Source organism: Eptatretus burgeri, chromosome 17 (genome assembly GCF_056783735.1).
Source record: "Eptatretus burgeri isolate ZD-2024b chromosome 17, Ebu_testis_v1, whole genome shotgun sequence".
Lineage (NCBI taxonomy): Eukaryota > Metazoa > Chordata > Myxini > Myxiniformes > Myxinidae > Eptatretus > Eptatretus burgeri.
Window position 1 is genome coordinate 8678603 of NC_140977.1, and position 15861 is coordinate 8694463.

At 44.4% G+C, this 15861-nt stretch overlaps 1 protein-coding gene and 1 pseudogene across 2 annotated transcripts; one reads left to right on the forward strand and one right to left on the reverse strand.

Moving 5' to 3' along the window:
• Window positions 1-2566: 2566 nt before the first annotated feature.
• Window positions 2567-3736, forward strand: LOC147009244 (uncharacterized; annotated as a pseudogene).
• Window positions 3737-8519: 4783 nt separating this feature from the next.
• LOC147009245 (uncharacterized) lies at window positions 8520-15397 on the reverse strand. Of its 2 annotated transcripts, none has more exons than XM_085862651.1 (5): window positions 14092-15396; window positions 11820-12993; window positions 10025-10091; window positions 9389-9556; window positions 8520-8699 (listed from the first exon to the last, which is right to left on the reverse strand). In XM_085862651.1, the coding sequence occupies exons 1-4, from the start codon at window positions 14322-14324 to the stop codon at window positions 9411-9413; spliced, it is 1620 nt and encodes a 539-aa protein (XP_085718777.1). In that variant the 5' UTR covers window positions 14325-15396; the 3' UTR covers window positions 8520-8699; window positions 9389-9410. The 2 variants fall into 2 exon arrangements, 1 of the variants encoding a protein (XP_085718777.1); XR_015052971.1 differs by lacking the exon at window positions 8520-8699 and adding an exon at window positions 8728-8862 and having other exon boundaries at window positions 8944-9556; window positions 14092-15397.
• Window positions 15398-15861: the final 464 nt, after the last annotated feature.

Consider the following 15861-nt stretch of genomic DNA (forward strand, 5'->3'; position numbering starts at 1 on the left):
GGGAGGGAAGAAGCTGAGGTCGCAGTTCTTTAGGTACCTGAACGTTCCGAGAGAAGGGATGCTCTGTGGTGCGGCACCTGACAAAGGTCGTGCAGTTCGGCCCACAGCCGCACGTGTGGAGACCGTGTCTGCGAAGGAGCCTGGGTGGAGAGCGCAGAGTCCAAGGTAGAACGGGGCAGCAGACTGGACCCAACGAGAGACCCGGTCAAGGTCGGGTGTACTCGGACCAGCACAACAGACGGGCCGCCGAGGCGAGATGTGGGCAGGCACTCCGTGATCACGACCTTCCTTCTTCAACCAACAACCGAGGGACCAACTCAACTAACGACCTTCCTTCCTTCTTTGCAACCAGCCAACGAACCCACTGAACTCTCTCACTCAACAACGAACTATCCGACTTTCTCACTCTACTCTGAGGATGGTGTCGTGATTTATAGATCTCCAAGGTCGGGGAGGGGCCTTGGCGAAGCTGACATCACCGTCTGCCATGATTGGACAGGGCCTTTATGGGGTCCGCCCTTTCTGGGCGGGATTTCAGCCAGTAGACTGGTCAATATACAACCAGAACAGCCGTACTCTAAAAATTGCAAATTTTTGTTTTATTGCATTTCCTTATATTTTAAGACTTACTTAGGAACATATCAAAAGTTGGACAGAAATGGACCATGGGAAAGTAAAAATTTTTGACATGATAAAAATGTCACAAAACCATGCACGAACCACTATGCAGATTATTCCATAGTATTGTTGTGGTTACCAAATTCGCAAACCACCATCCAGGTCCCTTAGGTGAGATATCTCGGTAAGTACATGTGTAGTTAGGCCCAAACCCGTTGTCTAGTGGGAATACATGTCATTTATGCGTGCTGCGACTCTTCAGGATAGCCGTTTTTCTTTTACTATCTTTAATTTGGACCAACCGCCATTGTTACCACCACCAACCATCAACCACCCACCGCGGCGCCGCTTCACGTCACACCTCGCAACCGTCGCATCGCCACCGTTCTTGCGCCGCTTGTGGGTACCGGTGTTGGACTCGTGCAGGGCGCGCGCCGAACAGCGTGTACAAAACCACGGATTTTCCACTTCAAAAACGGATCAAAAACGACACACGCCCACTTTTGTTCCGTCCAATCGGTGAGCAAGGGGCGATTTGGCCCCGCCCCCAGGGCGTTGGAGGGCGATCGATATATGCAAATTTATGGATCAAAAAGCATTCACGCCCACTTTTTCTCGGGCCAATGGGGAGCGAGGTGAAAGGTCGAAGGGAGGGGGTCAAAGATGAGAGAGCGAAGCCACGGGGCTGATATAAGCGACCGCGTTCGTCAGTCAAGTGGATGAGAGTTAAGACTTCGCGGGCGGTGGAGTTGGGAAGAAGAAGCAAGAAGGAGTTGGTCGTCGTCGTGTGCGTTGGAGTCGGAGCAAAAGGGGACGGAGCTGTGGAGAGGCGGCAAGGGCAGACGAGGGGGTGCTCGCGTCGTGCAGGGAGCTGCACACCAGGGAGGCCGACGGCGCGACCTGGCCGAGGTGGAGACGCTCGTCGCGGGACTCGAGGCAGAGTAGGAATCCTCTATACCCCGAGCATCAGCAACCCCCTCCTGTTTCCCCCCCGCGCTGAGATAGTGCGACCAAGGGGGCCCCTTTCCCACCCCCTACCAGACACTGCCCGCGAGGCCCGGGGAGTTGAGGCACCATCGCCGCTCCGCGTCTCATCACCAGACGGGTAGGCCCGACCCGGTCTCGGCCTCAGGCCCGCCTCATCTTTGAGGGTTCTCTTTTCCTTGGTTTTGGGTATGTGTTGTCGGCGCCGTCTGTGAAGTAAAATTGTATAAGTGTTGCCGTGTGCTCGCGTAATCGGTATTAGATCTGCATTGTCGCATTTGCTTTTTGTGTAAAATTTGCATTGTGTTTCTTTTCCTTTTCTATGTGCTTTTGGTGGAATTGTATATGTGCGCTTTCCGTTCATCGCGAATAAATGTGCTTTGTGTTGAACTGTTTCCCGCTTCGCTTCGTCATTTCTTTCATTGAATCCTCATCTTGCTTCACGTAAAGGGTTGGTAGTGGGCTGAATACGCCCGATAATTAATCGAACCGTCGAGGTCGACGAATAACACCGCTCGGTTATCCCGATAGTACGGAACGGGTCGCTTAAGTGGCCCGTGTCCAAAGTCGACCTGCGGCGAGGTGCGATCGCCCGGTCTACCCTCCGCGTGGGTACTTAGGTAGGTCGAATTTGGCGAGCAACCCTATCCCACGCGGGGGCTGATTGGCTCGATCGCGGTGAGACCGAAAGGTCCACCCGTGACTGGTTCCCGGCGTTAGTCCGAGAGGGTCACGACTGGATTGTCCGTCCGGTGGGCGACGTGCCGCGATTCGAGTTACGTGGCCGTCAGCACGCCGGCAGGCGCGAATCCGCAACAGTATGTTTCCTCCTAATATATATCTTACATAAATATCTCGGTTTCAGGGGCGGAGAATGCTCTGATGGCATTCAATGTATATGGCCAATGTAAATTGACTGCATGCTTCTAAAAGATCTCATTTTTTGTATTTTCAGAGATAGAAAATGAACTCTTTATATGGTAAAGAGACCTGCCCTTGATGCCAAAGGGGATTGGACTGTGAGGAAACAGTATTAGTTTGTGAGAAAGGAGCAGAAGGCATCAACCGTGCAAGTGCCGAAAGGGGTGTTGACATCAGAATCCTAGCTGGTACCAGTGTTCACAAATCATGCCGAGCGAATCACATAAACAAAAAGGACATTGCTTTAACCAAGAAGGATCATGCGGAATCAGGTCCATCAGTCAAGAGGAGTGCTCGCATTTCCCTGGGACCATATGACAGTAAAACACATTGCCTTTTCTGCGGCACTGAAGTTAAGGAAGAGGACCCAAAGCGAGGCCATGCAGAAACAGCCAGTTTTGGCTCCGTGAAGACTGACGCATTTGTTAAAACTATATCAGTTCATTGCAAAACAAGGAGCGATGAATGGGCCATTGCTGTTCAAGGCCGCATTGAATATTTTGAGGGTGATCTCCATGCAGCTGACTGTGTGTACCACAAGTCCTGCAACATTAATTTTCGCACAATGCGAGACATTCCACAACGGTTCAAGCCGACTGAGTCAAACAAGAGACGAAGAATGGGAAGGCCTAAGGACAGTGACCAGAATGAGGGTTTCGATGAGGTGTGCTCTTTTCTTGAAGACAATGATGAGGAACAGTTAACAATTACAGACCTCGTGGCTAGAATGGAACAATACCTGGGCGATGGTGAATCCAATGCATATGGGAACCAATACATGAAGGAACAGCTTAAAAAAACGATATGGTGAATCTATATTCATGGCAGAGGGTGGAGGCTTAAGAGACATTGTGACATTCAGAGAAAAAACGTCCCAGATCCTCCGTGACCACTACAATGCACCACGAGAAGATGATGAAGAAGCACAAAAACGTGCAATTCTTCAGACTGCTGCAAAACTAATAAAAAGTGACATAAAAACAACAGTTGCACCACATGGGGATACATACCCAACTACTGCAGACCTAAGCCTTACTGCTGCATTGGGGTATGTCCCAGCTAGCCTGTGATTCTCGCTGCAGCATCTTTTGGTCGGGAAAGATACATCTAGGGAGGTTGCTGGTATTGGACAAGCAGTCATCCAAGCAGTGCGTCCAAGGGCTGTAATTGCACCATTGCAGCTTGGTCTTGCAGTGCAAATGCATCACTTGTATAGGTCTCGTTTCTTGATAGATAGTCTACCAACCTTTGGCTTTTCCTCATCTGACTCCAAAGTGCAACGGTTTGAAGTAAATGCAGCCTCTTCTCTTGCTCCGGATGTGTTTGGAGGTGACACCGACATTCTTGATACATCCTTGTTATTTGCTGGAGACGATGTGGACCACAACATCATAACGTTGGATGGAAAGGGTACCTTTCATGGGATGGGCATGATAGCAGCTATTACACCAGGGCGGCAATCCAGCCACATCATATCTAGAAAGAAAACGTCTGACGGGAAGCTCGTCGAACTGACGAAGATCAATATAATAGATTACCGCTATGCAGAGCACATCAACCGCAACCTCAAATTTCAGCCCCTCCCTTTGTCATCAATTTGTGATCGCACAATTGACATATTATGGGAGATGTCATTTTGCTTCGAAAAGAGTGCACCAAATTGGCAAGGCATGATGCACTTTCTGCATGAGGAGTGTGATCACCCAGGGAAAGCCTCAATACAGTTTCTCCCAATGATTGATATGAACCCAGGTGACAAAACCTGCATCTTGTCAACTCTTGATTACCTGAGCAAACTTGCATCAAAACACAACATGCCAGCAATCATCACATTTGACCAACCGCTGTTTTGGAAGTCCTCTGAGATAGTGAATGCTCTTCCTGCTGATAACCCAATCCATAATGCAGTGCTACTGCTTGGGAGCTTCCACACATTAATTAATTTGTTGGGTGCCATTGGAAGTTTGATGGATGAAAGTGGACTGAAAGAGATCCTGGAAACAGTGTATGGTCAAAATGCTGTTGTGCACATGCTGAGTGGGAAGGCGGTGCAACGTGCTTTTCGTGGATTAGTGTCTTACACGTCAGGTTGTTGGCAAGATTGTGGAAGTTGACCCTGGGTTTCAAGAACAAGTGGCAGAACTGGAGCGACTGTACATTTCCCTGGAGACTGTCGAAAGTGACTCATTGACAATAGATTGAATCAGGAAAGGAATAAACTTGCAAAGGACTCGAAAACCAGTGCGCTTTGGATCAACTACCAGCGTAAGTTGGGAATTGCAAGGGCACTTGTGGCAGCTGATCGGACGGGGTCCTGGGAGATGCATCTCCAAGCCATATCCGCTTGCTTGCCGATATTTGGAGCTGCTGGCCATCCCAATTACCTGAGGTCAGCTCGACTCTATCTCGAGAAGATGCTTGCGTTAGAGGATGACAACCCTGAGGTTCATCAGAAGTTCCAATCTGGTTATCATGTAATCCGGCACAGTGACCAATACTGCGCTGGCCTAGGCTCTGATCTTGTGATAGAACAGACATTAATGCGCTCACTGAAAAGCCAAGGGGGCTGACTCGAGGAAGTGGGATGTCAGAGCACCAGAGAGCAGTTTGGACTCTGTCTTCAACCATATCGTCCTCCTACAACCTTGCTATGCAAGAACTGACCTCGAGTAGCTACTCAACAAGTGAACAACATAAGGAGTTGACAACATCCAGGGTGAGTCGAGATGAAGCTGATCGTGGCAAAGTTGCCGAAAAACTGGACAGCTTCACACCATTTTCTGATGACAAGTCATTGCGCAATATCATCACAGGGGTTACTGCAAATGAGGATGTCAATATTCATGACCTATTCAAAGTAGGTAGTGACATTGTCAAGAAGATGGATGATCACCCAGCTTACTCCTATTCACACAAAAGAAGTTCTAAAGTCAAGACACTTGCATCCAGCAGGGCAGTCAAAGTTGCTGAGGACCGCACAATAGATCCAGCGTTACTATTCCAGAGGTTCTTAGTCGTGTCACAGACGGGAGATCTCCAGATAGGTGAAGTGATGAAATATGAACTCTGCCCATACCCAATGTCTCTTTTTGAGGCAAAAAACATCCTGCGCCAGCCAGATAAACCACAGTTGGCGGAGGCAATAAGGAATTATGCGACAACCAAATCTGACAATGCTGTCAACCAGACAGTTCCAGGAACGGATCACTATGTTCTTGACGGGGGATCACTTATTCACCGCTTAAAGTGGACAGAGGGATTCACCTACAGTTCCATTGCAGATGAATATGCCTCATTTACAGTCAGACACTATGGCAAAGCTACTGTTGTGTTTGATGGTTATGAGGCTGGGCCAAGCACAAAGGACTGTTCTCATCAACGTCGGAATAGAAACAAGAATGTCACCAAGGTTAACATTACGGAGTCAACAAAATTTGTTGGGAAAAAGGAGGACTTTCTGTCGAATGAGTCAAACAAGCAGGAAATGATACTGTTGATTATAGAGGTGTTGGGCAAGGAAGGCTGTGAGGTGATCCAAGCAGAGGGAGATGCTGATGTTGAGATCGCAAGTGCGGCTTCCAGATCTACAACCCTCATTGGAGAAGATACAGATCTCCTTCTCCTCCTGCTCTTCTATATGGTGGAGACAAACTGCATTGAACTCCATTTCCGTTCTGACAAGGCAAAATCAAATGTCTACAACATCAAAGTCCTTCAGCAGATACTTGGAAATGCAGCCTGCAGAGATATATTGTTCCTTCATGCATTAACTGGCTGTGACGCAACGTCTCGTGTCTTTGGGATTGGAAAGAAGTCAGGGTTTCAAAGAATCATCAAGAAAGAAAAGGAACTGATAGACAGCTCAAAGGTGTTCTGTAAACCACAGCAGAGTCAGGATGTTATTGAAACTGCAGAGCAATGGTGGCATTGTTTAAAGCAAATCAGAACGACTCATTGGCATCGATCAGATACAACATTCTCTGCAAAAAGGTTGCAAGGGCTAAGGCATTTGTCACTCCTGAAAGACTGCCCCCGACATCCGCTGCCTGCAAGTTTCATTCTCTGCGGACCTATTATCAGGTAATGGAATGGATGGGCCTTTGTTGTGGAATGGAGCCAACGGAGTGGGGATGGAAGGTAGAAGGAGGAAAACTTGTTCCAGTGATGACAGACAAAAGCCCTGCTCCAGACATACGACTTCAGATGATTCACTGCAACTGTTCAGGGGGGTGCAAAACACTAAGGTGATCATGTAGGAAGCATGGATTAGAATGTACCAGTGCATGTGGACATTGCCAGGACAGCAACTGTGACAATATGAGTGTTGAACCAGAGATAGAGGAGGAGGAGGAGGGGGACGATGAAACTGGAATCTAAGACTAGAAGGCATATGGTACTTCCACATGTGTCAAAATTGTCCAATTTTTTATGTTACTTTCCATGTCATAGACTGGCAGAAACGATCAAAGAACATATATTTGTGCAAATATTTACTTTAAATTGTGAATGGTCTCAGGATTAGCACTGCATAAACTACCAGCAACGATCATAATACAAATATTGGTGCAAAATTAACTTTAAATTGTTAGTGGTCTGATAATTTTCAGTCAATTTTTTGACGTTTTATCTGCCGGCAGCCATCTTGTTTTCTGACGTCACTGAGAGACTTTCCCTTGCGTCAAAATTGTCCAACTTTTAATATGTTGCCTTCCACATCATAAACTACTAGAAATAAGCATAAAACAAAAATTTGCAATTTTTTTGGGGGTCAGGCAGTATATTGACCCGTCTGCAGGCCGGGAAAGCCGGCCCACTCCACCTGTGTTTGAGGAAGGTGGACGGCGGTACAACCAAGATTGAATTGGAACGTTTGGGGAAGCCGAAAAGGAACTGCGGACGTGAAGATTCTGCCTCAGAAAAACGAGGCTCTGGAGACGCAGATGGACAATGGTGCGCTGTGGCCAGCGAACCGAGGGCTGCAAGCGCTATTGTACCGTGGATCGTAATGGAGGGGATATAATGATTTATTAATCTAACTAAAAAAACATCGCAACGCATCCGCTTTTGCTTTCCCACTACACACAAGGAGGGGTTCTATCTACACATGTACTAAATGGCATAACTAACTTCGGGCCAACTGTATGTTTGTATGCATACGGTTCCTAGAACCGTAACAATATAATTATATCGTTTTTGGCCCCTATCTCTCAATGGTGAAGAATCATTGAAAAAATTCCAGTAATCGAATCAATTTGTCGTGGTCACACACCCAATGTGTCCACCAAGTTTCATCTGAATCTGACCGCAACTTTTTGAGATGTCCTCATATATATCAGTTTAGCCCAATCTCTCATTGGTGAAGGATCATTTAAAAAAATTTTTTTTATCAGATCCGGATTTGGATCTTCACCAAAATTGAACCAATTATAATTATTATAGTCATAATTATTCATAGTCATAATTAATTATTCTATGAACAATTAACTATGAATAATTATTCATAGTCACACACCCAACATGTCCACCGAGTTTCGTCCGAATCCGACCATAATGTTTTCAATATCCTGCTAAATGTCGTTTTAACCCCATCTCTCCAAGATGAAGAATCGCTGAAAACATTCTCGGATCCGCTCCGTATTCGGATCTTCACCAAAATCTAATCAATTCTTCCTTATTACATTCCCAACCTGCCCACCAAGTTTCGTCCGAATCCGTCCTCAACTCGGGATATTTTGTTCACAAACAAACAGGTGGACGGACCTTCGGTGGATGGAGGTAATTATTTATAAGATTTATTATCCCCTCGGAGCCATTTCCACATTATTTCAGACACCGTTCCTTGGAATTACAGGTTATGATTTGAAAGAAGAGATTTTATCCACAGGTGTTATAAAAGACAAAATTCAGTCATATAAGAAAATGAAGCCCACCCTTAACCCCTAATCCCCACATTCAAACCCAAAGACCATAAATAATTTTTACGCTTTATTGTCTTTTTTAACAGTTCAATAATAACACAAGGTCAATAAAGTGTTTCAGCTCAACAACGTTTTTATTTATTTTAGTTTTTTCCTTTTCTGTCTTGAGAATGAAGTTTCAGTCCTTTCAAGTGTGAAGAAGTAGAAATGGGGACGGAGATATATCGAACAGGTCTTCCCAGCACATTCTTGATGTTGCTGAAAAATAATAAATAAATACATTACTTTTCCAATATCGAATTAGTTAATATATCATTTAATTAACTTTTAATCAACTTAACTTACCTTTCATCAAGCACCATCCAACAAAGAACGACATCGATACGTTTAGAACCCAGAGAGTCTTCTTGGAAGAACCCACCTTCCAAGTCTCCAAAATATAACCCACCTTCCAAGTCTCCAAAATATAACCCACCTTCCAAGTCTCCAAAATATAACCCACCTTCCAAGTCTCCAAAATATAACCCACCTTCCAAGTCTCCAAGGAAGAACTGAATTTCCCGAGTCTCCAAGGTGGGTCTCACATTTTTATCCATCGAGGCAGATCTCTTTTCCTGATTTTCCCGAATTTTGTGAGTCTCCAAGGTAGAACTGGTATGTTGGTTCATCAAGGTAGAACTCGGATGCTGGATCTTGATTGTTTGAAAGGTCTCAAAACAACTCTCATTATCATCGAGGTTCGAGTCCAACATATCGATTAGAAGGTGTAAATCAGCACAGGTAGCAGAGAGAGGTCACCTGCTTAATGGACTCATTCAAATTATTAAATTATATTCACTCCGAACTATTAAGTTCTCGTCATATTTTGAACAAGGAAGCGACAGATTGACAAATGGACACAAAAAGGGTGCAAGTGATTAAATAAGGTCTACGGAAGGTTTAAGTACCTGGAGTTCTGGAGACAGGGGTTTATTTGAATAATCTTGGATCGGCCATCTGTAACAGCCTGATGTTTCGTTTTAAATTCTTCGAGAGCTTGTACGATGGAGTGATGATCGATCCACTGCCAAACATCGTATCCTCGTATCCGGCGGCCAATACTACAACTTCTTCCTCTGCACACATCAACAAAAGGGAGTCAAAACCACTCAATGGCATTGTCATCACAATCTCCATCATTATCATATCTTCCAACACAATCCTGGAAATACTGGACTGTATTCTCTCAATAGCTTTCTTCATCTCGGTTCAATTTTTCTTTTCTTTTGCCTTCGATTTCACATCTTCATTTTCTTCATCACAAACTCCCACTGGATTGGCATTAAAGGTTTTCACACAATTCATTTTAATGATCATCCAGGTGTACACACTGACTTTTATACGGATACATTAACACTCAAAACAGACTTCCACCAATTGGAAGATATGTTTGGTCTTGTCTGGATTCGAGTTCAGCAAAATATTCATTTGTTATCAACACGTGTGAGACACAGACAAAATAGGACACAATGGAGGTGAAGGACGTGAAGTTCAGACAAAGTTGGAGTAATTTGTAATGTAAGGTAAGAATCTTGACAACTTACGTTCCAACCGGTTCGATGGTTTGATGTGAGGAGGTGGAGGAGGGAGTGAGCGCCTCTTCTGAGGGTCCTTTGGAAAAACAATAAAAATATGAAAGATTAAATATATTAATATATTTATCAGTTTGATGACTTGTTCAAGAAACGACAGAAGGAAATGCACTGATGGAACAGGTAATCAATGAAAAGGTGAATGAGGTGATCTAATCCAATCGAGGGAGACAAAGTTCTTGTTATTTATCCTGCGTGGAGATGACCATGCCAATCAGGTACCTTTTCACCAAAATTATAATTACAATTATCTCCACAATTAAGGATATTATTATTATTATTATTGTGAGACAATTAACAGCAATGTCTGCAAAAGGCAAAATGCCAAAATTAATTTAAATACAATGTGGATACAAACAAACACGATATAATAGTGACCGAAGATTTTTGTGTTGCACTCTTCAGGGTAAAAAATCGCAAGTGAAGGCGCGTTCTTTATACGCAGGTCTCAATAAGGTAGACACTGATTGGTTCAACCATAATGACGTTATATATATATATATATATATATATATATATATATATATATATATATATATATATATATATATATATATATGTTATTTATGAGTTTAAGTGCCGATGTGAAGCTCGGTACGTGGGCAGCGCAACACCAAGATTGGCTGATCGGATCAAACAACACGTCCCCTTGGCGATTCGAAGAAAAATTGTGAGGGTTAGAACACGATCAGCGCGAGCTTGCAGAAATATCCAGCAGCCACCGGCCACTGTACCTGCTTCATCTGCCGTTGCACAGCACCTGGTTGCCAACCCTTTCTGTGCAGACCAGTACAATGCAGATATGTTCAGGATGTTGAGCCGATGTCGGAGCTCGTTTCATTTACGTATGTTGGAAGCAACCTTCATCCTTACCACCGATCCGATATTATGTTGTCAAAAGGAATTTGTACGATCTCTGTGTCCCTTTCAGCATGGAAAGATCAAGGGAAGTTCGGTAACAAATGGTGAATGGACCTAAGGGGAAACCCATCCCCCCTCTCTCCAGGATGTGGTTGCAAACGTCAATCATCGACGAACTCTGCTGCAGCCAATGGGAACTCGAGGTGAAGATGATGAGCTGACCAATTGGCGTTCGGATTAACCGTGACGTCATTACGGTTGAACCAATCAGCGTCTACCTTATTGAGACCTGCGTATAAAGAACGCGCCTTCACTTTTTTTTTTTTTTTACCCTGAAGAGTGCAGCACGAAAAGCTTTGGTCACTATTATATCGTGTTTGTTTGTTTGTATCCATATTAAAGTTCTGTAGTACCAAACATCTGTTTAAATTTAATGTCTTGGTGTTGGTTGTGTCTGCACCCAGTGTGTTCACCCCATATAGTTACAATTCATCCACGAGAGGGTGCAGTTGGAGATTAAATCATGGCCAGATTAGAAAGCTTGACCGCCATCATCGTTCTGGGCAAAATTTACCATTGCACTGCGTGGCGCGCCATTCTACAACATACATCTGTAACGGAGTCCCACCAGGCACTCCTGGCCCATCTCAGATTGGAATCCAGTTCCACATCTGAAACCAATCTCAAGCACCTGAAAGATGCTGGAAAGCTGCTCTTGCTACGGTTGTACCAACCGAAGGAGGAGAAACAATGGAATTTCCTTTTATAAGTGAGTCGTCGTGGAGCCATCTGATTTGTATGTGCTGAATGTGGAACACACAGTCCAGTTGGTGAATCTAAGCCTACGGTTCACCCCAAGTGCCCCAAAGTATTGAACAGTGCTCACCTGTTGAAGTACCTGTGTATGTTGTGGTCCCTGAACATCGTGCTGCTTCTGCTGTTGCAGCTGCCTGTGCTCACAATGAGGGTTCTGCTTTTCCTTCAGCCCCTCAACAATGTGTTGTTTGTGTTGTTGGTGTTGCAGTGAGTCATCACGGTGAGGATTCAGTTGCTGCTGGAGGACAACACTGTACCGTTTCTGCTGCTGCAGTTCGTCATGATGTCGAGGCTCCAATTTGGGTGGCAGCCAATCGACAACGTTCTGGTTCTGTTGGAACCTTCCTTCACGGTGAGGTTTCTGACGCATTCTGAGGGGCGTCACTTCAATTTCCACCCTCTTGTTCACCGCGTGCCTCTGCTGCTTCTGTTGTTTTTTTAAGAAGACCTTTTCCTTTTTGTTCAGAAGCTGTCCCTCTTCTTCCTGTTTCTTCGGATTCAATTTCCAAAGAGCATTTGGCACAGTTGGTTCGTCCAAATCCTTAAACGGTTTGTTGAGGACCTGATCAATGACCGTGTGTTCTTCTTTTCCAGGACTGATCTCAACTTTCTCCCTTTTCCACTCCTTTACCTGATTACTTTGCTTCTCCTTTTCATTTCCTGAGCGACGTTTCCGTACAAGAAGCTTTGTTTTCTCACCTGGAGTGTTTGTAGGATTCCCCCCGACAAACACCTGGGAATTTTCTCCCTGAAAATGTGCTTGGCGTTTCGCTCGTTTGCGTCCTTCGTAATTCCGTATCCCCAACAGGTCTTTTCCTTTCCTCTCCTGTTCGTTTTTATCACAATGCTTCACTTCGTGTTTATCTTTCTGCAGTTCTTCTTGTCGTTTCTTCCGTTCTTCTTCCTTCTTTTTCCATAAATCTTTTTTCAATTTGAGTTCCTTGTCCTTTTCCTTCAACTTCTGTTGTCTTTCCTTCACTAATTTCTCTTCGTTTTTCAGCAACTTGTTCTTTCCTTCCTTCGGTTTTTCTTTCTCTGTGAGTAAAACCTTCTCTCGATCTTTTCGATCTTCTTCCTGTTCTTTGTAACCAAAGTCTTGGTTTCCCGTCATATCCATTTCTCCTTGAATCTGCTGAACTTCCTCCATCTCAACGTGTTCGTTTTCCTGATCCTGAAGCTCCTTAACCAATGGAAGTTGGGATTTTAATTCTTCCTTTGGTTTTCTTTTTCCACCACATTGTAAACTGTAAGATAAAAACAAACATACTCAGTTCAAGCTAAAATGAAGTTCTTCATAACATGTGAAGTATTGAATGCATGGTTTTATAAAACATCAACACACATGATACATGAGAGTAGGAATACCATCGGACACGTGATCCGGAGCGTGCACATGTAACTTAAACAAGGTTCAAAGGATGGGTGTGGAACGATGAACCCAAAACATAAAAACAAGTAAATATTTATCATCAGATTCCTTTAAACTCCTTTTCCCATATTTTACAAGGTTTGTCCATTGATGGAACATCTCCATTCACATCTTCTTTTTCATCTCCTTGTTCACACGTTCCTGCCATGTTTCCCATCTCTCTCAATTCCATCTTTCCTGACCTTGGCACGTCCTTGTTTGTTGGGATTCCTCTTCACTCTCTCCATTTATTTCAAGATAATTTTATCCTCGTCCTTCCAGCCATTGCTGCTCTTCCGTTGACGTCCAACTTGTCTCCTCAATAACAAATGTTTCATCGTTTCATTTCCACTCCCAATCCCACATCTTCCTGTATTACACTGTGATCAACCTGTGTCGTTCCTTTGAAACATTCCTTGTATTTAAACCAACCAGATTCAAACTACCCTTCACACTACTACAGTTACTGTGGCACTACCTTCACACTACTACAGTTACTGTGGCACTACCTTTCACCAACAGAGCACTGAATCGAGTTTGCCCCCAAACACCTCTGTCATATCGATCACATGACCGACCACTCGACCCTTTCGTTGTTTTCTTTACCATTAATCATAAACTTGGTCTTGGCACTTATAATTGTGGCAAACACTTACACCGAGGAACAAAAACAAGGAGATGCCTTTGTGAAGACTTAAAATCATGTAAGAAGAAGAAAACCCAATCTGATCTCCTTTGAAATGTTCAAACCTTATGGTGAGTGTTTAACGGTTCCCATGATCTGGTTCCCCCTGCTCTCACTGGACCAGACATTCGTTTATCAGGATTGATTATTTGTAAGAATTCAATGTGAACTTGTTTCTAATCTCTGAGCTATCTTGTCCCTTTGGATGAACACATTATAATAGTGATGAAAGTCACTCGTGTTCCTCACCAGTGAATGCAGCACTTCTTTTTGTGACATGTCTTTCTGAACCAACGTGATGGTTCACGTGAAATGACACCGACGAACAATAGCAACGCCATCGCTACGACGACAATGTCAAGAACACTGTCCATCATTCCCTGATCCCCAGGATCATTCTGGGAAATCTGTTGAAATGGACAAGGGCAGGGACGGGAGAAGTCTTTATTACATTTGAAAAAAAACAACAAAAAAACATTCATCAAAACAGTTTTGTGATCAATAATAATACATGTGTGTGAGTGTGTGTGTGTGTGTGTGTGTGTGTGTGTGTGTGTGTGTGTGTGTGTGTGTGTGTGTGTGTGTGTGTGTGTGTGTGTGTGTGTGAGTGTGTGTGTGTGTGTCAGTGTGTGTCCTCCGTAATTCCAAAACCATAAACCTAGAAACCTGAATCTTTGTACACACGAAGAAAACTCCAAGGAAGTGCACGACTGAAAATTGGGTGTTGGGGTTAATTAAAACACCCCTTTGAAGATAATTAATGGACTTATTAATTAAATCCTTCATCAGGCGAATCCTCAACCACCTCACTCTCTGGGGTCTTAAGGCTCATCCTGGGTGCCTCACTGGGGTCTGAAGCCACCATGTTATTTTGGCCTGTTTAACCATACCCTGACTTAGAACAGGCCGCAACAATTTCTTCGCGACAAAGTTAATTTATTTATTTTTTTTCACTTTCGTCATTCATATTATCAAATGCCTGTTCATCACAGCTCTGAATCACCAGGTACCTCGCAATGCTTACAAATGTCCGGGGATGCCAGCATTTATGGCTTTATTTAATTTCCGCACATGCCATAACCTCGAGTATCTCTTAAACTAAACCAAATTACAAAATCTAAGCTCCAGAATCGAACGTAGCAGCAGTTCTGACGCTAAAAAGTGTTCATTTGTCTAATTCGGACATATTTGATATTTTGGGTGCCTCCGGGAGTTGTATGTTTAATATGACGGATCGGTGACCCAAGCAAGCCGTTCCTCATCAACCGTTTCAATGGAGTGTTTATGCCACTTGGCAAGTGTTCTACAATATTCACACTGTTACTAAATACTATACATTGATTTCTTGAACAATATTCAGGGGCCACTCGCCCTGCATTGTTTTGCGGTCACTTCGGCATAGATAAATACCAATAAAAAAATTAAATGTTTCGTTAACATCACGGCAGGATGACCGAGAGGTATGCACGCTTGCTCTAAGCTGTCTCTCCTGGATTTGAATTCGGATCCAGCTCGAAACTGTCACCCTGGTATTTTACATGCAGGGTGATTCATGAATGTGTGTGCTGTTAAACTGTACGTCACATCTGCAGGAATCCACTCCCCACCTCTCCTTCCCTCCCTTCTCCCCCCCCCCCGCACCCTTCCCATCACCCCTCTCCCCCCCCGCCTGTCTCCCTCAGTCTCCGAACATATTTGGATGCTGGCTAGGGCCGGATCATCTCTGCGCATCTCCGCACAGTGGATATCTCCGGACGGGCCCTCTGATCACACTGCGTTTCCTTGCATCCCCTTCACCCACCCCTCCCTGCTCCCACCCTTTATCCCTCCCCCACCCTCATTTGCTCCTCCCCCCCTCCTTCCTCGGTTCCCCTCCCCTCCTCCTTCTCCCCCCCTTTAATATCCCTAACAGCGAAGTGAAGGGTTGTGTTTGCGAGTTGAAAATAAGATTTGATTTTTCTCACAAAAGGTTCATGAAAAAGTTCAGTTTTAAATGAAGTTTTAATTACAAATGGGAGT

What these genes read in the sequence shown, in the direction of transcription:
- LOC147009245 (XM_085862651.1), bottom strand. Translation starts at nt 14,324, where the DNA reads ATGAATGTTTTTTTGTTGTTTTTTTTCAAATGTAATAAAGACTTCTCC. An exon ending in AAGAAGTGCTGCATTCACTG is followed by an intron (nt 12,994 to 14,091) that starts GTGAGGAACACG and finishes TTTATCTTACAG; the next exon opens with TTTACAATGTGGTGGAAAAA. An exon ending in ATACACAGGTACTTCAACAG is followed by an intron (nt 10,092 to 11,819) that starts GTGAGCACTGTT and finishes GTTTTTCCAAAG; the next exon opens with GACCCTCAGAAGAGGCGCTC.